Source organism: Colobus angolensis, unplaced genomic scaffold (genome assembly GCF_000951035.1).
Source record: "Colobus angolensis palliatus isolate OR3802 unplaced genomic scaffold, Cang.pa_1.0 Scaffold34, whole genome shotgun sequence".
Classification (NCBI taxonomy): Eukaryota; Metazoa; Chordata; class Mammalia; order Primates; family Cercopithecidae; genus Colobus; species Colobus angolensis.
Window position 1 is genome coordinate 2,286,193 of NW_012116710.1, and position 26,441 is coordinate 2,312,633.

The following is a 26,441-nucleotide window of genomic DNA, read 5'->3' on the forward strand; positions in this document are numbered from 1 at the left end:
GTGTTAGCCAGGATGGTCTTGATCTCCTGACCTCGTGATCCACCCGTCTCAGCCTCCCAAAGTGCTGGGATTACAGGCTTGAGCCACCACGCCCGGCCTATTTTTGTTTTTCAGATACAGGATCTTGCCCTGTCACCCAAGCTGGAGTGCAGTGATGTGATTACAGCTCACTGCAGCCTCCCAAGTAGCTAGGACTATAAGTGTGTGCTATCATGCTGGGCCAATTTTTTAAAACTTTCATTGTAAAGACGGGATTCCACTGTGTTGCCCAGGCTGCAACTCTTGACCTCAAGTGATCATTCCACCTTTAACTCTTGCCCTCAAGCAATCCTCCCACCTCAGACTCCCCAAATGCTGGGATTATGGGTGTAAGCCACCATTTCCAGCCTACTAGCAAGGGTCTTGTTATATATTGCTTGGCATGATTTATGTAATTTTTAAAAAAATTGTTTGTTTTTCAAATAGAAAAGTAAAATAACAAATATACTTTTCCAAATAACGTAATCCCCTTTTCACTTGAGAACTTTCCTCTAAAAAGATATGCTAGATTTATTTCATGCTTTATGTGCCTCTGGTGTGTCCCCTTAGAACCTCCTCTGTATCAGTTAGGGATGGTTTTAGCTGCAAGTAAGAACTCCCACAACGGTGATGTAAGCAAAAAGAAAAAAAGCAAAGCAAAGCAAAACAAAACCCATTTAATCATTTCCCATAATAACAAGTCTGGGAGAAGAAGATTCCAGAGTTGGCTCAGCAGCTTAGTGACAGTTAGGCCTTAGGTTGGCATTTTGTTGGCTTTCCCGATGGTGTCATGGCCTCAAACATCACTTCCTCACATCCTGTCAGGAAGAAGGAGGCAAGTGAGCAGCAACAATTTTTCTTGTTTTGCTCATTTGTCAGAAAGGAAGAATGTTCCTAAAAACTCCACCTCTGCCATTTGACATCCTTATCCAATTCCTTGGCCATGGTGGTATCTCATGGTCACTCCTCTATCCGCCACTGTAAAGAGGAACTAGATTGCCATATTCCACTTAGACACATGAGGATGCAGCCCACATTCCCAGAACATGTGCAGAATTAGATTTCTACAAACTCCTTATTTACCTTGTTTCTGCCCAACTCTCTCACTAGAATGTACATTCCGTAAGGGCAAACATTTTTGTCTGTTTTGTTCACAGCTATATCCTCAATACCTAGAAGAGTGACAGGAATTCAATAAATAGTTGTTGAGTGAGGGAATGAATGCATGAATAAGGAAAAGGGGACATGGCTGTTGAGTAGGCAACCAGCAGTGTCTATTACCCCCAAGAGCATACAACTCCAGTCTGATGAACATCATGCTGCTAAGTGGCCACTGATCACCCAAGTCTCTGACCTTACTTTTTCTATCTTTTCTCCCAGGGAGTGAGCCATAACTGGTGGCTGCTCTTATGCCAATGACCCTCCCCAATTCCTCCTGCCTCTTAGAAGACAAGATGTGTGAGGGGAACAAGACCACTATGGCCAGCCCCCAGCTGATGCCACTGGTGGTGGTCCTGAGCACTATCTCCTTGGTCACAGTGGGGCTCAACCTGCTGGTGCTGTATGCTGTACGGAGTGAGCGGAAGCTCCACACTGTGGGGAACTTGTACATCGTCAGCCTCTCGGTGGCGGACCTGATCGTGGGTGCTGTCGTCATGCCTATGAACATCCTCTACCTGCTCATGTCCAAGTGGTTACTGGGCCGTCCTCTCTGCCTCTTTTGGCTTTCCATGGACTATGTGGCCAGCACAGCGTCTATTTTCAGTGTCTTCATCCTGTGCATTGATCGCTACCGCTCTGTCCAGCAGCCCCTCAGGTACCTTAAGTATCGTACCAAGACCCAAGCCTCGGCCACCATTTTGGGGGCCTGGTTTCTCTCTTTTCTGTGGGTTATTCCCATTCTAGGCTGGAATCACTTCATGCAACAGACCTCGGTGCGCCGAGAGGACAAGTGTGAGACAGATTTCTATGATGTCACCTGGTTCAAGGTCATGACTGCCATCATCAACTTCTACCTGCCCACCTTGCTCATGCTCTGGTTCTATGCCAAGATCTACAAGGCTGTACGACAACACTGCCAGCACCGGGAGCTCATCAATGGATCCCTCCCTTCCTTCTCAGAAATTAAGCTGAGGCCAGAGAACCTCAAGGGAGGTGCCAAGAAGCCAGGGAAGGAGTCTCCCTGGGAGGTTCTGAAAAGGAAGCCAAAAGATGCTGGTGGTGGATCTGTCTTGAAGTCACCATCCCAAACCCCCAAGGAGATGAAATCCCCAGTTGTCTTCAGCCAAGAGGATGATGGAGAAGTGGACAAACTCCACTGCTTTCCACTTGATATTGTGCAGATGCAGACTGCGGCAGAGGGGAGTAGCAGGGACTATGTAGCCGTCAACCAGAGCCATGGCCAGCTCAAGACAGATGAGCAGGGCCTGAACACACATGAGGCCAGTGAGATGCTAGAGGATCAGACGTTAGGTGATAGCCAATCTTTCTCTCGAACAGATTCAGATACCATCACAGAGACAGCACCAGGCAAAGGCAAATTGAGGAGTGGGTCTAACACAGGCCTGGATTACATCAAGTTTACTTGGAAGAGGCTCCGCTCACATTCGAGACAGTATGTATCTGGGTTGCACATGAACCGCGAAAGGAAGGCCGCCAAACAGTTGGGTTTTATCATGGCAGCCTTCATCCTCTGCTGGATCCCTTACTTCATCTTCTTCATGGTCATTGCCTTCTGCAAGAGCTGTTGCAATGAACATCTGCACATGTTCACCATCTGGCTGGGCTATATCAACTCCACGCTGAATCCCCTCATCTACCCCTTGTGCAATGAGAACTTCAAGAAGACGTTCAAGAGAATTCTGCATATTCGCTCCTAAGGGAGGCTCTGAGGGGATGCAACAAAACGATTCTTATGATGCCCAACAAGGGGAAATAGAGGACGAAGGCCTGTGTGTTGCCAGGCAAGCACCTGGGCTTTCTGGAATCCAAACCACAGTCTTAGGGGCTTGCTAGTTTGGAAAGTTCTTAGGCACCATAGAAGAACAGCAGATGGTGGTGATCAGCAGAGAGATTGAACTTTGAGGAGGAAGCAGAATCTTTGCAAGAGAATCAGACCTGTTTCTTGTAACTGGGTTCAAAAAGAAAAAAAGAGAATTAGACCTGGATGGAGCTCTCCTGCTCCTCAGGAACTATGGGAGCCTCAGACTCTCATTGTAATTCAAGCTTTCCAAGTCAAATGATTGACAACTGAAGGGACACGTGGCTAGGGTTCCACTGGAGAATTGAAAAGAACTCTTGAGCCCTCCTGGAATGGAGCTGTGTGACTGTGCAGAGGCCTTATCCATGCGAATAGTTGCTGTCCTCTTCCAGGGGTCACCTTGAGAGGCATGACAGCTGTTCCACGGGGGCCCCCTTCTCAGAAAACTTCTCTTCTGAGCCTCTTTTACAGCTTTCTCCAGAACCAGTGTCTGAACCACTCTGGAAATTCTGCCTTATTATTTCTTACTCACACATGTTTAGAGTGGATAGAAAATTATGCAGCTTGCACACCCATCGTCTTTAACCCCAAATTTCCTTTGGCTATTAAAAAAGTGGTGGCAAAAGGCGTCCTCAAAAGAAAGAGAAATGAAATATTTTTGAATTATTGCACGTTAAAAATTAAAAGAAGGAATGGGGGCAGAATGCCATATTTTTTGAGGGGTGTACTAGGTTTGTCTCATTTAAGTCCAGCAATGTTCTAACTCTAGTTTGCAGAGGAGCAAATTGAGGTGCAGCAAGGTAAGAGAGGTACCCAAGGTCACGTAGCTAGTTATTTGAGAAAGTTAGAATACAAATCCTCTGGGGTTCCAACTTATTGTAGCATATTTTCTCCAAAAGGCAAAAATGTGTCCTCTTGGCTGGGCGTCATAGCTCAAGCCTATAATCCCAGCACGTTGGGAGGCCGAGGTGGGCAGATCATTTGAGGCCAGGAGTTCAAGACCAGTCTGGCCAATATGGCGAAACCTTGTCTATACTAAAACTAAAAAATTATCTGGGCATGGTGGGGCATGCCTGTAGCCCCAGTTACTCAGGAGGCCAAGGCACGAGAATCGCTTGAACCCAGGAGGTGGAGGTTGCAGTGAGCCAAGATCATGCCACTGCACTCCAGCCTGGGCAACAGAGCAAGGCTCTGTCTCAAAAAAAAAAAAATAAATATAATATTTTAACAATGTGCCCTCTTAAGTGTGCATACATACACATATACAGTATTCCCAAGAGTGGTGGCAGCTCAAAATGATATGTTGAGTAGACGAACAGCTGACATGGAGTTCCTGTGCACCTACAGAAGGTGAGGCTTTGAAGGATCCAAGTGCATTTTTATCTGTGAGTTCTGTTGCGTTTGTCAAAAAGTCATTGTAATCTTTCATAGCCATACCTGTTAAGCAAAAACTGGCAAAGACATAGGAACATATAGTTTTACTTGGTGTTTATGTTGCAATCTGCTTGTGATTTATTTTTAAAACTTGATGCTAAACCATAATATGTATAGCAAATGGAGCAAGCTGATATTTTGTATTTTGTGTTCCTCTTTGCATGATCTGTTAACATGAGATATTTTACCTACCTAAAATATGATGTTTAAAAGCATACTGTATGTGATTTATTTATTTCTACCTTTCTGAGTCTCTTGGACTAAGAAGATGTATTGAAATGTACCACCACATGTTAACAAAAGTTTGATATGGGGTTTCTCTTTGGTTTCTGATCACATTTGTAAATGTCTTTTCAAAAGGATTTACTTTTTATAAAAAGCTTCATTCTCACTTTGCTTTGCACTCCCCAAACTTCTTGTTCAGAACTAGGGGAGTTTAGGAGACTTTAATCCCAGTTTCAGAAGCTGCAGCTGGTCTATTTCCAGGTCAGAAACCATTGTTCAGAAGACCTCCCTATGAGAGAGCTGCTCCTCAGGGTCCCTCAGGACCAAAGAACACTCTGAAAGAGCACTCCACATGGACAAGTAGCTAAGTGTCCATTCTTTATCATGAACAATCGAGGCAACTAGTGGAGAGAACTGATTGTGAACTCTGCCTCTGAGTCAAAGAGACCTGGATTTGAGTCTGACAAGAACAATAAATGGTCAATAAATATAAATTATCAGAGTCTAAGGAACAAGGTCTATGCATTATTGTATACAGTGTCTCTAGTGCTTGCATAGTGTCTGGTATACAGAGGGCACTCCTATGCATTTTTAAAACATGCTGAGCACATACCATGTGCCAGGCTTTGTGTGTTATCTAATGTTATCTAATGGTATTGTTGCCATTATGTAACGTTGCCTTTACAACAACTTCATGAGGGAGATTTCCATCTTTACAAATAGGCAAACTGAGGCCTAGAGAGATTGAAGAACTACTCCAAGGTCTGGTTTTGGAATGTGCTTCCTTTCCACTTTATCAGTCTGCTCTTCCTACTCCTGTCTGAACGATGGAAATTAATTTTTGAATGTATAAAAGACAACAGACTATGATACAGAAATGTCAGCCCCAGCCCACTAAGAAAGCCCCATCCCATCAGTGGCTGATGGCTTGCACAAAATCCAGATGAAGTCAGGCCTTCTGCCCTAAATACTAAAATAAGCACCTCCTAAGAGAAGGCTGTTATAGGGACCTTGATCATTAAGAAAGAACTTTGCAGACCCAGAAACTCCTTCAGGATTCTTTTCATGGGCTTAAGGCTGATTAACTTCAAGCCAGTTCTTCAAATGACCAATTGCCCAATTTACCAATTTACCAAACATTGACTTCTTTGTAACTGTTCACAAACTTTAATACAATTCATATTGGATGAGGTTTCTAATCACGTTTTCCTACAATGGTTGTGAAGTTGCAGTAAGTGATTTTGTTTTTTTTCATGGCAGCACATTGAAGAATGTTCGATTTGTCTTTGCCTCCAGCTTGCTGCTACTGCAGGGAGAGACAGGAAAGGAGGAATAAAGAGACTGCAGGTGACGGGGAAAAATAGGAGGAAATGGGGGTGTGAGACAGGGCATCAGAGAGGAAAGACTAAGGGGAAAAGGTGGGGGACAGTGAAGACGAGAGGGCAAGGGATGTGCAGGAGACGAGGATACTGAAAGGCAGAGATGGGGAGTGATTGTAGGAGGAGACTAAGGTAGAGAGGAGCTCGGCATGGTGGCCTATGCTGGTAATCTCAACCCTTTGGGAGGCTGAGGTGGGAGGATCACTTGAGCCCAGGAGTTGGAGGCTGCAGTGAGCTATGATCACACCACTGCATTTCAGCCTGGGCAACAGAGCAAGAATCTGTTTCTAAGGGGGGAAAAAAAAGACAGAGAGATGAAGATATGAGGAGGAGGCAGAGGGAGAAACTGAGACATGGGGAGATAGAAGAGAAGCAGAGAAAGGGAATGAAAAGAAAGTAAACTGAATGGCATAATATTAATACAATCAAGAAAAATCTACATTCAGGAACATATTCTTCATTAATGTATTCATATGTTAAATATATTCAAAGGCAGAATAAACCACCCTTATATTTTGATAAATAGAAAATTCCTTAAAATGCTCCTCTGAAAATAAAATGTAAACCTGTCAATCACAGTATCACATCGATCTTTAAAAGCTTGTGAAGCCCTTCCCTTCAATAGAAATTGCTATAAACCTTATACATTGGTAATGTTAGCAAAGTGTTCATTCAGAAAATCTATGAGCTTGCAAATTGTCCATTTAATAAATTGGTCATTTGGCTACTTGACTTGTGGACAATTTCTGACCTCTTTTGAAGATGGGCACTGCATGGACTTCCAGGAGGTGGATTTAATAGTCTTAACTCAGCATGAAAAAGATGCTGGGATGCTCCTGGCTGTTTATGCACCCTAAGTGCCATAGAGACATGCTATTGGCCAGGGATGGTGGCTCATGCCTCTAATCCCAGCACACTGGGAGGCTGACGCAGGCAGATGGCTGGAGTCCAGGAGTTCGAGACAAGCCTGGGCACCATGGTGAAACTCTGTCTCTACTAAAAATACAAAAATTAGCCAGGTGCTGTGATGCAAACCTGCAGTCCCAACTACTTGGGGGGCTGAGGCAGGAGGATCACTTGAGCCCAGAAAGTTGAGGCTGTAGTGAGCCAAGATTGGGTCACTGCACTCCAGCCTGGGTGACAAAGAGAGACTCTGAATAAAATAAAATAAATAAAGTAAACATGCTGTTAAAGATCTTATTTGCCAATATTTATCATTCCACAATTTGTAAGGCTTTCAAAGCCTAGCTTGATGTGACATATAGTTCTCATTGTGGGGAGCATGTACTCTCCTCAACTGAGATGCAAGACAAATGATGAAGGTGGATTGACCTGAATCACTGTAGCCGTGAGTAAGTGTCACAGGGCCTCGTGACCCTGCTGTGTCTGAGAACATTCTCTGCCTTTTTAAGGCTCCTGGGTCTGCATCCTTCTTAATGCTCCATGGTCTTGGAGCCCCAGTGGTCTGCCTACCCCATTCCAGGCAGTTGAGGCAGGTCTTCTTCCTTAGCCTCACCCTATCTTCCTGCTAACAAGGAAGCCTCATTTGTCATCCGAGCAATCATTAGCTCTGGTCCCCATATCTATTTTGGATTCCCAGACCTTATCTGTTAATTAACAAATATTTTTCCAGCACTTCTTAGGCCATTAGGAGACAATGTCTGACCTGAGATAGAAAGACATGATTTCAACCCTGTGGATCTACTTCAGGTTTGCAAGTGACAGAAATCAACTTTGTGAATAGTTACTAGAGTGTCTTAGTCTGTTTTGTGCTCCCATAACAGAATATCACAGACTGGGTAATTTATAATGAACAGAAATTTATTGGCTCACAATTCTGGAGGCTGGGAAGTGTAATATCAAGGTGCTGGCATCTGGTAAGGACCTTCCTGATGCATCATTACATGATGAAAGAGCAAAGAGAGGGTAAGAGAGAGCAGAAAGGAGCAATCCCACTCCTGTAGTAAAGAACTCACTCCCATGATAACTGCATTAGTGCATTCATGAGGGTGGAAACCCATGACCTAAACACCTCTTAAAGATCCCACCTCCCAATATGATCACAATGGTAATTAAATTTTAACATGAGTTTTGGAGGGGACAAATGTTCAAGCCACATAGCATGGCATGCTTTGTGGAATCTAGTGATGCTTTGGATGACTTTGCCTTGAGGAGGGCTCGAGTCAAGTCAGCCATAGGAATCTCAAGCTAAGAATTCAAGGAAACTCCCTCTCTAGGATACTGCCAATGATCTACATAAACTAATCCTATTCCCACTCTATGAACATCAGTTCAAAAGTCCCAAACTCAGGATAAAGAATCGTCCTGTGTCTGCTTTACTCCAGTCAACTCTGGAGGGGGTGGAGGCTGGGATGGCACAGGTGGTACAAACATAGCTGGAGAATCAGCAGTTCCCAGAGAAGCAAGGATTACTGTGAGTTGGGCAGAAGCTCCAAAAGGTGTTCATTATAAAATCACAAAACCCAGCAGTGGAGTCAAACTTATAAAGAACTAACTTTAACTTAGGCTCACATATGCTCAATAGAGTAAAGCCTAGAGGTGGTGCATATGAGGTATGCCTTCATATAGGAGGTGACATCCCTACTGTTTGGTTGCAGGGAGCCGAGATTGCGCCATTGCACTCCAGTTTGGGCAACAAGAGCGAAACTCCATCTCAAAAAAAAAGAAAAAGAAAAAAGAAATCCTTCTTGCTGGGCAAGGTGGCTCACACTTGTGATCCCAGCACTTTGGGAGGTGGAGGTGGGAGGGTAACTTGAGTCCAGGAGTTCAAGACCAGCCTTGGCAACATAGCAAGACCCAGTCTCTACAAAAAATGAAAAAATTAGCCTGGCATGATGGCATGCACCTGTAGTCCCAGCTACTCAGGGGGCTGAAGTGGGACGATCCCTTGAGCTCAGGAGGTTGAGCCTGCAGTGAGCTATGATCACTCCACTGTACTCCATCCTGGGTGACAGAGGGAGACCCTGTCACAACAAAATAAATAAATAAAAAGAGAAAAAAAGAAATCTTTCTTAACCTTTTTGTGCTTCAGAAAGTGTTCACTACAAAGAAATACCCATTCTCATGTCACTTAAATGACTCATGGTTGCCTCCCTTGTTTACTGTGGCAAGGTCAAACACAGTCCTTCTGAATTCCCATTCTTTGCCTCATAAATGATTACAGAGCTGCTTGTCTCCATTGACCAGATGGAAAAAATGCTTGTGAACCAAACTTGGGTTAAGCTTCTTTCCTTTCCCCAGGCTCCTTACTTTAACACACTCTCAGCTTGAGCTACCATACAACCCCTACTGAGAATAGGTTGGTCTCAAGATAAAACATTCTCTGATCTAATATCTGATCAAGCCACCTCTTCATCCCACTTCCCATATGCGGTTGTTTCAAGCGTTGTTCACCTGCCTTTGGGGAGTGTTGGGGGCGGGGGAACCCTCTTTTTTCCTAACTATTGAAACATCTGTGGATTTTTTGGTCAGAGTGATCTCTATTGCAATAGTCTCCCTCTGCTATTGCATAGTTCCTTCTCTCTTACCTCTTCCACTTCCTGCAGTAATCCTTTCTAATAAGTATCCTTTTTAGTCTGGATTTGTTTTCTTATTTGCCAGAATCAAACAGACTTCAGATTATGTTCCTGGCCCAAAAGCCCTTTAACTTTCAGCAAGCCACCTAACTTTCCTTAGATTCTGTTCTTTCATATGTAACTTGGCGATACCTTTCAGGACTCTTGTGAGGATTAGAGACGTAAAACCCTAAAAATATGGTGGCTAGTAAATTAATAGCAGTCATCGTTCTTGATTATGAGTCTAGAGTGGTATATCAAAGTTAACTTGTGAAAGGCCTTACAGGCCAGATAGAGAAAAACTTGTCATAATCACTGCTGTATCTTCAACACCTGTCCAGTGCTTCACACGCGCATAGTATCTAACCAACAAGTATTGAGAGGGAATAACTTCATCTCACTGACAATGAGGAGCTATGAAAATGATGGCTGGTTTAGAAAAGGCAGGTTGGTCACTGTCGACGTTCACCGGCCTTTTCCTACTAAAATTCTCATCTCCTGGCTCTCCACACCTGCCACCCTCATGGCCCCTGTGCTGCGTTTGATGCCGCCTCTCCTGGAGAATGGCCATGGTGATCATTCCTGTTATCCTCTGAAATCAAAAGAGAGAACGTGGGGCACTTTCTTAAAAGCCCGAAGGGAATGTAGACATTCCGACACCTGGTAAGGGAGACACTCTCCATCGCCTCCCCCTGATGCCCCGCCCTCCCCACGGCTCAAGTTCCTCCCACTTAGCCGGGTGCTAGGGGCGCATTTCTCCGGCTTGCCTCTGGTCCTCTGCGCACGCGCGCCGCTTCGTGGTGGCAGGCGCCGGCAGGGCCGCGTGGCGTCATCGGGGCGCGCGCCTCAGAGAGAGCTGTGGTTGCCGGAAGTTGAGCGGCGGTAAGTGAGCCGCGGCGGGCGAGGGTGTAGTGGGGTCTTGCTGGGCCGGTTTTGGAAGCCTGGAGTCAAGGGGCGAGCTCGCCAGGGAGGGCGAGGGTCACAGCAGGTCTCAGGGTCTTCCTCTGCCAGCTTCTGGGTGGTCCTTCCTCCTCCAGGGACTCACTGATTACGGCTGGCGCCCTTCGTCTGTAGCCGCGTCCCCTCAGACTGGTTCAGTCCGGGGTCTTCTGACTAGGAAGCTCGTGCTAATTTCCTAAGTCAGCCCCTCCTGTCCTCTTGGTAGGCAATGCTCAGAATCTTCAGTGTTGGAACATGGGAGATAGGACATTTGGATTCCTAGCCTGGCTGTGTCTGGCTTTGCTGTCTCTGGCACGTTCCTTCCTCTTTTAAGCTGCTTTTCCCTCATCTGTAAAATGGGAATGATACTCCGTCATTTGTTAAGTGAGGAGGTTAAATAAGTTTACTTTCTGAGAAAGAAGATTCTCGATTCCTTGTTTACGGGGTCAGAAAATAATGCACAATAGGAATCAATCCGGTAAGGTAAATGCAGGTGTTAGAACATTTGTCAGAAATAGAGTCAAACTTTTAATTTTACCGAAATGAATTTTATAAGTACAGTACTAACGTACATGATGTTGGAGAAGTAAAAGCCAAACTGCGTGTGTGTGCACGTGCGTGCAATTTCCTGATTTTTAAAACACTGGCGACTGATGCCATTTTTTAAAAATAGGCAAGTAATTCTGTTTTTTAAAAACATTGGCAACTCAATTTTTACAAAACCCTGTTCAACTGTAACCAGTCATATCTGTGGCTGCCAGTTTGGGACCTGTGGATCCCAGCCTCCCTTTTTCATTGTCTACTTAGATTTTTTTCTCTGACACCTCTGCCCACTGGCCAGATATCTTCAGTGACAGAAAGCTTTCTACTTCTGGTTGCTCCTGTTTGGTCCTTCCCCAGTTCTGACTCTTAGGTTGAGCTGAAAGCAGCTACTCAGTAGTCTTAGCTCACTGTTCCTTCTTTAGGCTCTTGGAATCATCCCTGCATTTAATTGCCCCATACATCATTGAAAGTTGCTAGTTTGTCGTCGTCTTCTCACCTCTTCTTCTCTAGGCTAAGCATATTTAACATATTTGCTGATAGTAAACTTAACGATGACAGCAAATTTTGTCGTGTTTTGTTATATCCCCAGCATATAGAGCAATGCCTAGCGTATTATATATGCTCAATACATATTTGTTGGATGAATGAATGAAACACGTATTTGCCTGTTATGTGCCTGGCATTATTGTGGGCACTGGTGATCTATCAGTAAAATAAGATGAAAAAGAACCCTGTTTCATGGCACCTTCTAATAATAGTGGTGGTGCCAGCGGTGGTGGCATTGTCAATGAGGGTTGGTAGGTGTTTCAAATTCTGAAACGTACTACAAAAAGAAACAGGGTCATGGGATAGAGAGTAATTGGGGGAAGCATAAAAGCTAGCTGGTCAGGGATAGCTTCCCTGAGGAAATGACCTAACACTTGAATAAAAAAAAGGCCAGTCTTGGAATGGCTTATGTTGCTAAACTGCTGTCCCATCCCCCAACACTGCTCCGGTCTTGTTAAGCTGCTTGCAGGTGTGTCTCACCTGTAGCCGTTTGCTTCTGCTGCTTAGAACATCTCCCCTTCCCCTTCCGTTTATCTTGGCCAGCTCCTTCCTGCCCTCATGTGACATGATTTTGAAATCCTTTAAGAGCTGAGTACTGGACTTTCCATTATTCAACCATAGGTTCCCTTTTCTGTTCCCAGCCAGCATCTCATTATAGAGAATAAACATTTATTGAGCTTCAGCTGTGTGTCTGGCACTGCACTGCAAGCTGGGAATACAAAAATGAGTAAGATACACATCCCTGTCCCCAAAGAGTTTACCTTTTTTTAAGTCAAGGAGATAGCAACGGTATGGCATGGAGCTATTGCGGAGGTTTGGTAGAGGATGACTTAGGGTACTCATAAGTCAGGCTGACTCATCAAAAAAGGTTTCAGTGAGGAGATGCTGCGTTAGCCAAGACCTAAAGGATGAACAAGATTTGGCAGGTGAAGAGTGGTTCGAAGTGGTATGAGCAAAGGGTTAGAGGTGAGAATGTATAACCTGCTTGTGGTTCACTGGAGTGGCAGTGTGGAGGTGTAGGTTGAGAGGTGACTGGAAAGGTAAGCACTGGCCACATTATGAAGGACGCTGTGGACAATAGCATGTTAAGAGCACATAGACTTTGGGATCCAAGATAGCTGCGTGCCAATATTCGCATTGCCGCTGAACTAGTTTTGTGACCCTGGGCAAGTCACTTCCTTTCTAAGCTTCAGTTTCCTCATCTCTAAGAAGGGGAAATAAAAACTGAATGAGGTGATATGTTACTCACTTGGCACTGGTAGATGTTAAATAATAAACAGTAGTCATTAATATTGCCAGGCCTAGAAGTTTGGACTCTAAAATGTGGGGGCAGGGATGGAGAGCAGGACACTGAAGATTTTAAAACAGATGGGACATCCTCTCGTGTTTTAAATTACCCAGGCAGCAGTGTGGTGGTTACACTGGACAGAAAAAGACAAGCAGGGGACCAGTTGGGTACAGTTGCAGTGATCCAGGTATCAGGATGAAGATCTGGATGAAGGCAGTGACTGGAGATGGAGAGGGGTGGGAGGAGTTGAGAGATTAAGGAGGTGGAATTTGCTGGACTTGGTAACTGATGGGATGAAACAGAGGAAGGGGACAAGAATCAGTATCCTGGTGGCGGGAGGGCAGAAATGAATTTGCTGTGTGGAATTGAGCAGTAACAAAATTCTTTGACTAGTGTCTCTGATTGATTAGCCCTGTATCATGAGCCCAGATCTCTGTATTTTATTTGGAAGTCAATTTGCCTCTGTCTCCACTCCTACCCATGGAAATGAAGTTCACCAATGTCTTCCTCTTCTCTTTTTTTTTTTTTTTTTTTGAGACAGAGTCTCACTCTGTTGCCCAGGCTGGAGTGCGGTGGCGCGATCTGGGCTCACTGCAAGCTCCGCCTCCCAGGTTCACAGAGAATTAAGCGATTCTCCTGCCTCAGCCTCCTGAGTAGCTGGGACTAGAGGCACCCACCACCATGCCCGGCCAATGTTTTGTATTTTTAGTAGAGATGGTGTTTCACTGTGTTAGCCAGGTGGTCTCGATCTCCTGACCTCGTGATCCGCCCGCCTTGGCCTCCCAAAGTGCTGGGATTACAGGCATGAGCCACCGCTTCCTCTCCTCTTTCTGTCTTCTGATCTCCCCACCCTTCTCCAGTGCGATTAAGGCCTGATTGTATAATCAAGGGAGAATAAATACTGGAGGTGCTGCTCTGTTAATTGGTAATCAATATGTATTTCCATGATCTTGGCAGACTGAGGAATAGCCTATTCACTCCATCTCAGACCAGCTTCAGAATGATCACTTCTGGGATTTCCTCACACCTTCGTCCCAGTTACCATCCTTGAACTTGCTTGGGTTTGTCAGCCTCTGAGTGTGTGGTACAGAAAGGAAGTTCTCTTTTCTTGAGGACTCTTAATTATGCAGGGCAAGACGGCACTTTCCTTGTGGTAACCTAAAGCCCTGCCAGCTCCATAGTAGACACATTGTGCTTTTGACACTATTACACTAGTGTGCCACCAAATAGGCCCTCAGCATGGCTCAGCCCTCCCCATATCCTCAGGCAGGTCTCTTGCCCATTTCTCTTTATGTCTTCCACATATTCATTCCTCTCCTCAACCTCCTACCTTGACTTTTGCTCCACTGAGTTGCAGCCATCAATTAAGGCATCTCAACTTCCTCTTCTATGCTTTACCAACTGATCTTTAGCTGACCCTATCCTTTTGCCTTTTATTCTAATTCTGTGAAAGAAATGGTGTTTAAGACTAAGTCCTCTATTTGTGCTTGAGATCCCATCTCCTTCTTTGCCTCAAGAACTGAGTTCCATCATTTGTTCATTTTCTTTCCTGTTTCATCAACCCTTCTCATTTAAATAATCTCTGTTTACTCTCGTTTTGGAAAAAACAAAAACCCTCCAATTAACCTATGCTGCACCCTGTCACACTTCTTTTACCCAGCCACCTTTCTTGGAAGAGTTATCTAGAGTTGCTACGTCTACTTCCCTAAGTCATGGCTACAATCCTGCTCTCGTCCCACCACTCCCCAAAGTCATCAGACCTCTACATAGCCAGAATACCTGACTACTTTTCCTTCCTTATCTTTCTTGGCACATCTGACATTGCTGAGCTTGCCCCTCACTTAGGAAAACCCAGTCCTACTTTGTATTATCTCTCTGGTCATTTGTCCTCCATTGTGGGCTCTTTTCTTCCCTTTTGTCCCTCACATACCATTTTTTGCCAAGACTGTGCCCTCTACTGTATTCTTCTCAACCCCAGCTTCAAACTTATTTATATGCTCATGACCCCTGTTCTGTGTCATGAGCCCAGATCTCTCCTGAGTACTACCCTCAAACTCAAACAAGTCTGAAACTAAGCTCCTCATCTTCCCTTTGAACCTGCCATTCTTTCTCTGTTCTTAAATCTTGCCAATTCCCCTCCTTCCATTTAGTCATCCAAAACAGAACCCTGAGAGTCATCTCAGACTCTTCCTCTGGTACTGTCCCTCCTTTCCATCTTCCAAGCCCAGGCATTGATCAGAGTTCTATAGATTCGATTTTGTTGCTATCTCCTGACACCCATCTCCTCCATTTCCTCCCTTGCTCCCTCAGTTCAGGCCCCCCTCCCTTCCTACCTGTCTTTCTGCACAGCCTCCCAGCTGGTTGCCCTGCCTCAGCAGTCCAGTCCTCACTGCTATGGATTGCCTTTACTACGATAGAGATCTATGCAGCAATACAAAGGCATAGCTTTTCACATAAGACTCTTCATGATATGGCCTTTGCCTGCTTTTATGGCATGGTCCATCTACTCTGCCCCATATGCCTCTCCTTGCTGCCATACAGAACTCTACTGGGGGAACGTGCCCCCAATATTTCAACGTAGATTCTTTCTATTTTCCGTGTCAGCCGGCCGAGAAAGAAAGAGTACAAAGAGAGGAGTTTTACAGCTGGGCCTCCGGGGGTGACATCACATATCGGTAGGACTGTGATGCCCACCTGAGCCGCAAAACCAGCAGGTTTTTATTAAGGACTTCAAAAGGAGAGGGGGTATATGAATAGGGAGTAGGTCACAAAGATCACATGCTTCAGAGGGCAAAAAGGAGAACAAAGATCACATGCTTCTGAGGAAACAGGACAAGGACAAAATCAGAAACTCCTGATAAGGGTCTTTGTTCAGCAGTGCACATATTATCTTGATAAACATCTTAAACAACAGAAAGCAGGGTTCGAGAGCAGAGAACCAGTCTGACCTCAAATTTACCAGGGCAGGGTTTCCCAATCCTAGTAAGCCTGAGGGTACTGCAGGACACCAGGGCATATTTCAGTTCTTATCTCAACCGCATGAGACAGACACTCCCAGAGCCACCATTTATAGACCTCCCCCCAGGAATGCATTCCTTTCTCAGGGTCTTAATTATTAATATTTCTTGCTAGGAAAAGAACTTAGTAATATCTTCCCTACTTACACATTCATTTATAGGCTCTCTGCAAGAGGAAAAATATGGCTGTATTCTGCCCAACCCTGTAGGCAGTGAAACCTTATGGTTGTCTTCCCTTGTTCCATGGAAATCGCTGTTATTCTGTTCTTTTTCAAGGTGCACTGATTTCATATTGTTTAAACACACATATTTTACAATCAGTTTGTACAGTTAACACAACAGTGGTCCTGAGGTGATGTACATTCTCAATTTATGAAGGTAACAGGATTAAGAGATTAAAGACAGGCATAAGAAATTATAAAATTACTATTTTTTGGAACTCATAAATGTCCATATTAAAATGAAATCTTCACAATTTATGTTCTGAGATTGAAGTAAAGGCAGATGTAAGAAATTATAAAAGTATTATTTGGGAACTGATATACATCCATATTAAAATGAAATCTTCACAATTTATGTTCCTCTGCCACCACTCCAGCCGGTCCCTCCGTTCGGGGTCCCTGACTTCCTGCAACAGAACTCATTTGTATTTTCTCAAACATACCATCCTGGTTCATTCATTTATTGTTTCAGTCATCAACAAGTATTTATTGGGCACCTATGAGGTGCTAAGACTGGTGTTAGAAAAACAATGATGAATAGGGGAAAATGAGAAGCTGACACGGTTCCTTTCTCATAGAATTTTCATTTATTCGTTTCAGTCATCAGGTATTTATTGGGCACCTATGAGGTGCTAAGTCAGATGCTAGAAAAACATTGATGAATGCAGGAAAATGAGAAGCTGACATGGTTCCTTTCTCATAGGATTTTTATTCTACTGTGGAGGATAACTGCGTATGTGCTATGAAGGTGAGGTAGTTGGTGCTTTTTGAGGACTAGAATATAGGAGGATCAACCTAATCAGGAGCTGAGGGAGTCAGGGAAGGCTTCCCTCAGAAGTGATGATTGAGCTGTGATTTGAAAAGTGAGCAAAGAAAATCACTAGATGATGGATATGTGGAGGTGGCCAAGAAAATTCTAAGCTTATGCAGAGGCCATGGGGTGTTTCTGTAGTTGATGATGTGGAACTGAGTCAGCTTCCTCCCTTTGCCTGGAGAGTCCCCAGTCCCTGCCTCTAGCCTCCTAATCCAGGGGTCCTTGCGTGGAGCTAATGCTGCCACCTTACCCCCCGCTTTCCCAACCATCAGCGGCGAGTTTGGAAGTCTGTGGAGCTGTTTTATTTTGCTTTGTTTTGTGACATTGACCAGAGGGCATTTCTGCATTTATTGAGAGAGAGCCAGAGATGCTCAACATTCTGCAATGTGCAGGGATAGCTCTAAACAAAAAAGAATTGTCCCATCCAACATGCCAATAGGGGCCCTGTTGAGAACCTACTTGGATGTTCTTAACACCTTGGCTTAAGGGTTTCTATAGGACAGTCTCAAAACCTTGGCTTGGTCAAGTATGGTGGCTTCCACTGGTAATCCCAGCACTTTGGGAGGCTGAAGTGGCCGGATCACAAGGTCAGGAGTTCGAGACCAGCCTAACCAACATAGTGAAACCCCGTCGCTACTAAAAATATGAAAATTAGCCAGGCATGTTGGCAGGTGCCTGTAGTCCCAGCTACTCAGGAGGCTGAGGCAGGAGAAACGCTTGAACCCAGGAGGTAGAGGTTGCAGTGAGCCGAAATTGCACCACCACACTCCAGCCTGGGTGACAGAGCAAGACTGTCTCAAGACTCCATCTCAAAAACAAACAAACAAACAAACAAAAACACCTTAGCTTAAGGGTTTCTATAAGAAACACTGTTGCCTCATCAGTCTAATTTAGATGTCCTTCCTCCTGTAACATTCTGTACCAACACCAGGCTACACTGTATTTGTTTTACCTCCAAATTGCTATACTCTGATTCCTCTTCTGTTTTGCCATCTGTTTTGGCTTCAAAATTGTTAGCTCTTTAAAGGTGGGGACCATAGTTTTTTTTGCCATTGAACCCTGAAATGTAGCACAGAGACAAGTATATAACGTAACTGTTTATTGAAGAAATAACTAATGGAAACCCCAATTTCTTTTCTTTTGAGACAGAGTCTTGCTCTATCACCCAGGCTGGAGTGCAGTAGTGTGATCTCAGCTCCTGCAACCTCCGCCTCCCGGGTTCAAGCAATTCTCAACCTTCAGCCTTCCGAGTAGCTGGGATTATAGGCGTCTGCCACCATGCCCGGCCCTTTTTTGTGTTTTTAGTAGAGACAGGTTTCGCCATGTTGGCCAGGCATGTTATTGGTAAACAATATGATGTTAGTCCTGCTTTTTGAGTGCCTCCTATGGGCCAGATGTATACATTTTCTAGTTGAATCCTCACAATAATTCTGCACGGTAGGTGGTATCCCTGTCTAACAGAAGAGGAAACAGACTCGGAGAAGTTGAATGAGGTGTCCAAGGTGGTGTGGCTAGAAAGTAACAGAGACAGAATTTGAACTCAGGTCTCTCTGGCTTATGAACCTGTGCTCTTTCCAGTCTAGTAGACCATCTGCCTTGTCCAATTGTTTTCTTGAACTTAGATTTAGGGCCCTAGATTTACCGCTATAAAATTTCAAATCTTGTTAAAATAGGCCTACCATTCCAGATGGTCGGAGTCTTTTTTTATCCTGAATTTTAGTCACTTGTATTGCCTGTTTCTTCTTGTGTCATGACGTGTATAAAATTGATAAGCAAATCTATATCATTATCCAAGCTATTGGTAAAATATGGCAATAAGAATATTGAATATATTTATTTATTTGCCTATTCCCCCTGCTTTTAGCCCCAGCACAGGGATCAGTGCACATGAAATACTTAGTAAATGTTGATAAATATTCATTCATGTGAATAAATAAAATAAATTGGACAGGCCCAGAGACTAAGCCAAAGACCTGCTGCTATTAGCTCCTTTCTAATTAACATTAATTAATTCAGTAACCAAGATCCTTTGAATAAGATTATTTTACCAGTTCTTAATCCCTCTAATTACATCAGGATTCAATTCCTGTATCTTCATCTTGTCTACCGGGATTTCTAGAGCAGCCTTGTGAGAGACATTTCTGAGACCTGCATGTCCTGTGTCTATGATTCTTCCCTGATCAAGGTAGGAATGCAGTTACTCTGTCATGACTTCTTCTTAGAGAAACCATATTGGCCTCTTGTGATGACTTAGGGCTGCCTCATACAGTTATACAGGCTGTGCACTGCACAAGAGGCCACATCAAAGGGCGTTCCATTTATATTGTAGGTATTGTGGGTGCATTTTTGTAATGACAGTGGCAGAGAAGGCTACTACGTCTTGAGCTAACCTAATCAGTATATTACAACATTTCTCTAAAGGAAGTAAAATCTTGAAACAGGGGTGTAATTTTCTGATTGTACAAAGGTGCTAAGTGGGCTAGAGTGGCCCATATGGACCTTTCCTGGGAGCAAAACTTCCATCCAGTGGTCTTTAGAACCCAGCTTTATTCTTATCTTTGAAAAATCAGGCTGGCGCGGTGGCTCACACCGGTAATCCCAGTACTTGGGAGGCTGAGGCAGGTGGATCGCCTGAGGTCAGGAATTCGAAACCAGCCTGGCCAATATACTGAAACCCTGTCTCTACTAAAAATATAAAAAATTAGCTGGGTGTAGTGATGGGCACCTGTAATCCCAGCTACTTGGGAGGCTGAGGCAGGAGAATCGCTTGAATGTGGGAGGTGGAGGTTGCAGTGAGCCAAGATCATGCCATTGCACTCCAACCTGGGCAACAAGAGTGAAACTCTGTCTCGGAAAAAAAAAAAAAAGAAAAGAAAAAAAGAAAGATCAAACATTTTGAAAATCTGAAATCAGGCCTTTGCTTGAGCCAGTTTTTCAGTACCTCTCTCATTTCTTAGGATTCTTTAAAGATCACCAGAAATGAAAACCACAGAGATGTTATTTTTTAGAAGCAAGCCTTCATAACTCAGCCAGCTTTTAGGAAACCATCATAGATTTTAGTTGTTGGTTGGCATAGGGCTCCACAGTGATTCAGACGAATCCAGGTGACTGTCTCTCAGATGAACAGAGGAATGGGCAACACTGTTGATCAGTGGAGGTAACAAAAGGACTCAGAAGGAGGCACACTGCCCTCCATCCTCCTGGCAGTATTACTTCCTCTCTCCTCTTTCCCACATTTTCTCAGCTGTCATTATCCCTCCCATGTAGGCTTCTCAAACCCCATAATGCTGGTATCCAGTGCATCCATTCTCAAAAACTCAGGCTGATGGACACCAGATTGCATGTGAAGGTGAAGGATATTATAGCAGAAGGAAACCCAAATAAAAGAAAAACAGCTCCTGGAAGTAACCAATGAGAAGGACAGATAGAGTTTGAAGACTGTGGATGTGACTGCTTGTTCCCTGGTTGACCCACTGAAGAAGAAATCCCGTTGATTGAGAGGTGGCTCGGAGGTGAGGAGGACAACTCACCCATCATAGCAATTTTCCTAACTGCCAGTGTGATCAGCTGTTACCACAGAAATCACCTGAAAGCACAGTCACAGACCCATTTGGCTGACTCGATGACTGGATGTCTTGTGGAGATGTTAGTTTGGCTCAGGGACATCTTGACTCTAATGCAACTTTTAAAAGGAAGTGAGGTTTCCGTACCCAGCTGGTTTCCCTGTAGGAGTCCTGAGTTCTCATCTTCCGGTAGAGCCTACTCTTTCTTCTAAGTTTAGAACTTTTTTCCTTCTTTTGGAAGAGAAGGCTTTAAACCTCCCTATTTAACAGCCTTGCAGATTGTTTCTGAAACTCATGAGGTTGCAGAAGCATCATTTGTCTATAAAATGTACATTGGCTCCATATGCCAAAGCAGCCCCCTCCCCACTCCTGGTGATTTCCACCTCCTTTTTACACATCAGCAGCTAAGAACATATGCTGTTTGTCAGCGGGACTTGGTCATGTGGTTTGGTGCTTATTTTAATGACTGCCAGAGCTTGCAGCCCCGCAGCTGGGAAAATGAGAATAGAAGCCTGCTCTATGTGTTCCATTTTGGCCCAGAGAAGGCACTTCAGGGCCAAATTGCAGTTATTCTGGCACTTCTGCTAAGTGAATGGCCCCACATGGGCTCAGAGAAATCGGACACTGAGTGCTCGCTGCCCTTTAGAACTTGTTCTTTTGGACTTCTTGATGACCTGTAGTGGGAGACTGACCATTTCCTTTTAATTAAGCCTCTGTTGTGATTGCAGCGCTCTTTTGAGGGAGGTAGGCTTCAAATGAGGTGTGTTTTAGGCAGAGGAAATTTTCATAGTGAGCATGGGGAAGAGGAACCACATTAGTCAGGCATTGTTGGCTAATATGGGACAGTGACAAAAAAAACTACCAGCAGCTACCGTTTATTGACTGCTTGCTGTATGCCAGGCACCGTAACAAGCACGTCACAAACATTTAGCCCTCCCAGCAAGTTCTGGAGTAGGTATACCTGTCCTTATCTTACGCCTGAGTAAATCCATGTGCAGGGGGATGAAGGAACCCGCCCTAACCTGCCCTAGGCTTCTCAGCCAATGGGAGGTGGAGGTGGAATCCACACTTGGGTTTATCTGACTAAAGACGGGATTCCTGACTGCATTACATTACCTCTACTTTTAGCATCCTTTCCCTGAAGCATTAAAAACTCCCCTGCTCATGGTGGACACGGTGGCTCACTCCTATAATCCTAGCACTTTGGGAGGCCAAAGCAGGTGGATCACCTGGGGTCAGGAGTTCGAGACCAGCCTGGCCAACATAACGAAACCCTACTAAAATTACAAAAATTAACTGGGCGTGGTGGCGCATGACAGAGGTTGCAGTGAGCCGAGATCACGCCATTGCACTCCAGCCTGGACGACAGAGCGAGACTCCGTCTCAAAAACAAACAAACAGAAAAAAACTCCCCTGCTCTCCTAAAGCAAACAGACAAAAAACTAAAACACACACTGAAAAATTAGAGTGTGATAATTTTTAACATTATCAGATTGGTTTATGGAAACTAGAGGCCTATGTGTCTAGTTTCCCCTAAAGACAGGTTCTTTTTGTTTTTGTTTTGTTTGTTTTAGACAGAGCCTCGCTGTGTTGCCCAGACTGGAGTATAGTGGTGCGATCACTGCTCACTGCAAGCTCCACCTCCCAGGTTCACACCATTCTCCTGCCTCCACCTCCCGAGTGCGAGAGCGGGGACTACAGGCACCCGCCACCACGTCCGGCTAATTTTTTGTATTTTTAGTAGAGATGGGGTTTCACCGTGTTAGCCAGGATGGTCTCGATCTCCTGACCTCGTGATCCGCCCGCCTCGGCCTCCCAAAGTGCTGGGATTACAGGCATGAGCTACTGCACCTGGCTTTGTTTTTTTTTGCTTTTTTCTCTCCCTCTGTTGTTTATTTTCTACAATTACTTCTTCACTTTAAAGTGAATTACTTCTTCATTTAAAAAATCCTGTATTTCTTCATTAAAAAAATATCCTACATGTCTTCATTTTAAAAAATTCTACACTGGCTTGATATTTGCTGTGTCCAATCCTAGAGGGAGAGTGGTTGGGCAGTCTCACTCCAGGAAGCACTTCTGCTTCAATTAATTCTATAAGCAGCCGGGCCAAAATACTTCCATCCTTAGCTTCTTTAATCACAAAATGCCAGAAAACTTTGTGGAAATGATTTCCCATTTAGGCTCCTTATTTAGAGTAATGAATTGCTTTTTGCCAAAGCTAAATTTAAGTAGGTCGGTCATCTGTTAACTGTTGGATGAATAAATGAAGGTTCTCTTCGTAGGACTGGTATAGTTTACAGTTAGGAGTTTTATTCGACTTTTTAATTTAATTTTATTTTTCGAGACAGGGTCTTGCTCTGTTGCCCAGGCTGGAATACAGTGGTGCAGTCATGGCTCACTGCAGCCTGGATTACCTGGGCTCAGGTGATCCTCCCGTCTCAGCCTTCTGAGTAGTCGGGACCACAGGCGTACACCACTACCCCATAATAATTTTTTAAAATTATTTGTAGAGATGGGGTCTCACTGTGTTGCCCAGACTGGTCTTAAATCCCTGGGCTCAAGTGATCATCCTGCTTTGGCCTCCCAAAGTGCTAGGATTACCAGCGTGAGCCACTGTGCCTGGCCCTTTTTTTCTTTTTTTTTAAATTCCTTCCTGAGACAGGTTCTCACTCTGTCTCTCAGGCTGGACTACAGTGGCACAATCACGGCTCACTGCAGACTCAGTCTCCTGGGTTCAGGTGATCCTCCCACCTCAGCCTCCCAAGTAGCTGGGACTACAGGTGCCTGGCAAATTTTTTTATTTTTTGTGGAGATGGGGGCCCACCATGTTGCCCAGGCTGGTCTTGAACTCCTGGGCTCAAGCAATCCTCCTGCTTCAGCCTCCCAAAGTGCGGGAATTACAGGTGTGAGCCGCTGCACCTGGCCCTATTTTACTTCTTTATTCATGGATAACATACATAAAGTGCACTGATTGCAAATGTTTAGCCTGTGGCTTTTTACGTAGGTATATGCCTTGTAACCACCACCCAGCTCAAGATATAGAATATTTTCATCTCCGCAGGAGCCTTCCTCGTGGCCTTCTCCGTCAGTAGCCCCACCTCACCCTGTAATCACCATTCTAACTTCTGTCAGGTTGATTGGTTTTGCCTGTTGAACAAAGTGTAAAGCTGTGTGTGTCTGGGTGATAAAATTGTTCTTACTATTTTATTTTGTAACAGTTTCAAACTTATAGAAATACTGTAAGAATAAGACAGAGACCTTCCATTTATCCATCTCCCAGAGACTCCCATTCAGTTTTAGTCCCAGTAATGCCCTTTTATAGTGGAGCATCATCCCAGGATCACACGTGGCCCCCAGCTGTCACGTCTTTGTGGTCTCTTTCAATCTGGGACAGCTCCTTGTCTTCCTTTGACTTGTAAGACCTTGTCACTTTTGAAGACTATAGTCCTGGTCATTTTGTAGAATGATTTTCAGCTTGGGTTTGTCTGATGTTTCCTCCCATGAGATCCAGGTTGTGTATTTTCATCCGAACACTGCAGACACCGTGTTCTTTCCATGGCATTCTATCGGGTAGCACACAGTGTCTGTTTGTCACGTTGCTGCTGGTGTCAACTTTAATCTATTCATTAAAATGCTATCTTAATGACCAGATACTGTCACTATTAGCTAGCAGAACACTTTCAGAAGGAAACATTCATTCTTGACCACTTTCATATGCAGTTGAGCAAGGTTTTATTTGCACTGATTTGTGCATGCATGTTTCCTGCCCGCTAAAGTCTTAGTCCTGAAAAAACAATAGTAGATTTAGGGACCTAAGTTATATGGCATATCGTCATATGTTCTTCATTCCTTACTCCATATTCTGTGGTCATTAGCTTATGGGGTTTGTTCTCATAGTAATAGAAGTCTGGGTTATTTCTTTATTTTGTTTCTTTTGGGGAGGACATCTATAGAAAGTTCCTTGTGTGTTTTTTTTTCTTTTCTGAGACAGGATCTGGCTCTATCACCTAGGCTGGAGTGCAGTGGGGCCGTCTTGGCTTACTGCAGCCTTAGTCTCCCGGGCTTAAGCGATCCTCTGCCTGAGTCTCCCAAGTAGCTGGGAACACAGGCACATGCCACCACCATTACCAGCTAACTTTTTAATTTTTTTTCATAGAGAAGGAGTGTTGCCCATGTTGCCCAGGCTGTTCTCAAACTCCTGAGCTCAAGCTGTCCTCCCGCCTCAGACCCCCAAAGTGCTGGGATTGCAGGTGTAAGCCACCACACCCAACCTTTTATTATTATTATTTTTTATTTGTAAATTAATTTTTTCTAGAGATGGTGTCCTGCTATGTTGCCCAGGCTGGTCATGAACTCCTGTCCCCAAGCAGTCCTCCTGCCTCAGCCTCCCAAAGTGCTGGAATGCAGGTGTGAGCCACTGTGCCTGGCTGATAAAAGGTTTCTAAAATTCATCCTAGTAATGTTTGAGAGCCACTCTGCAAGGGACTAGGGACATTGAAAGGAATATGACCCAGGATCATATTTGTAGAATTTACAATCAAGTTTGGTGGAGGCAAACAGGTAAGCAAAGAGTTGAAAAACAATATCAATTGTCTACGTGGCTTAGAGCCAGGAGTGATTAAGTATAGCTGCCAGGAGAGGAGTATGAGGGGAGTGAAGACAGGCGAGGCACCTCTGAGAAGGCTTTCCTGAGCAGGTCACCTCTGAGCTGGCTTTTCAAAATGCCAGGCAGTCACAGAAGCAAGGCGAAGGAGAACAGGGAACGCTTTTCAGACATAGGGGTTGTCGGTTCTAGGTAGGCCGTGGGGGCCTGAGAGCCACTGTTAAGGAGCATCAAGTCACAGATGAGGAGTGACAGGGCTGCGGGGTAGGGCTAGGAAAGTCGGAAGGCAGCAACAGGGGTCTGGGAGAAAGCATAAGGAAACCATCAGAGGTGTAGTCATATGCCTGCTTAGGATGTAGAATGCTGCTGATGCAGTCTTTCCGGAACGTTATGAGCCTCAATAAATATCAAATGAGCTTCAGCTTGGCTTAATGATGCTGAGAGATGTGTGAATGTTTTGAGTAGACTATGTTTACCAGTTCATAAAGAAGTATTTGCAGCGTTACAAGGTGCCTATTGCAGACCAGCAGATGTGGCCTTAGAATCGGGCCTTTGCCCTCAGCAGCCCTCACTGATCTTTACTGCCCTTTAAAAAGATTATGCCAAAAATGTCAGTCTCCCTCAAAACAAAATACGTTATTGGCACCTTCAAAGAATCAAAGGATAACAGGTTTGGAAGATCATTTAGTCCAGAGGTCAGCAAACTATAGCCTGTGGGTCAAATCCTGCCTGAGGCCTTTTTTTGTGCAGTCCAGGAACTAAGAATGTTTTTTGCATTTTTTTAAGGGTTGTAAAAAAATAAAATACACAACAGACTGTTTGAGGCCTGCAGTGTCTTAAAATATTTACTCTCTGGCCCTCTTCAGGAAAAGCTTGCTAAACCCTGGTCTTGTTTGACTGCCTGATACAGTAATGCTTTGTGCAGTATTACACGGCAAATAATCATCCAATATATGCTTGAACACTTCTCCTAATGGAGAGCTCATTGTCTCTCTTATCTATTTCCTGTTTGGACAATTCAAGCTATTAGTAATTTTTAAACTCTGCTGAAATTTATCTTACTATATAACATCCATCCATTGGCCCTTTGTGGGAAAAGAGAGCTAATATTTCATTTCAACCTTTACTGAGCTCTTAATATGATCTAGGCACTGTGCTCAGTCCTGAAGAAAGGTGAGTAAGACATGGTTCTTGTTTCAGGGATCTTCCAGCTATAATTTCTTGGAACCAAAGCAGTCGAACTGCTAGTCTTTTTTCTCTCTCTTTGTCTTCTTCTTGCCATTGAGTTAGGACTTT

General features: G+C 44.3%; 2 protein-coding genes across 6 annotated transcripts in view; both read left to right on the forward strand.

Annotated features, from left to right (window-relative positions):
* Positions 1-5,169, forward strand: part of HRH1 (histamine receptor H1) — a 127,851-nt gene extending 122,682 nt beyond the window's left edge. For 4 of the 5 annotated variants that reach the window (XM_011952301.1, XM_011952300.1, XM_011952298.1 and 1 more), the window contains one exon: positions 1,399-5,169. In XM_011952301.1, coding sequence (XP_011807691.1) covers positions 1,428-2,897 — 1,470 coding nt within the window. In that variant the 5' untranslated portion in view covers positions 1,399-1,427 and the 3' untranslated portion in view covers positions 2,898-5,169. Of the gene's footprint in view, positions 1-1,163 lie in introns of those variants that run through there. The other variant, XM_011952303.1, reaches the window with a different exon arrangement.
* Positions 5,170-15,309: 10,140 nt separating this feature from the next.
* The window catches only part of ATG7 (autophagy related 7), a 144,971-nt gene continuing 133,839 nt past the window's right edge, over positions 15,310-26,441 (forward strand). Inside the window, exon 1 of the mRNA XM_011952509.1 lies at positions 15,310-15,504. Coding sequence (XP_011807899.1) covers positions 15,398-15,504 — 107 coding nt within the window. The 5' untranslated portion in view covers positions 15,310-15,397. The remainder of the gene's footprint in view (positions 15,505-26,441) is intronic.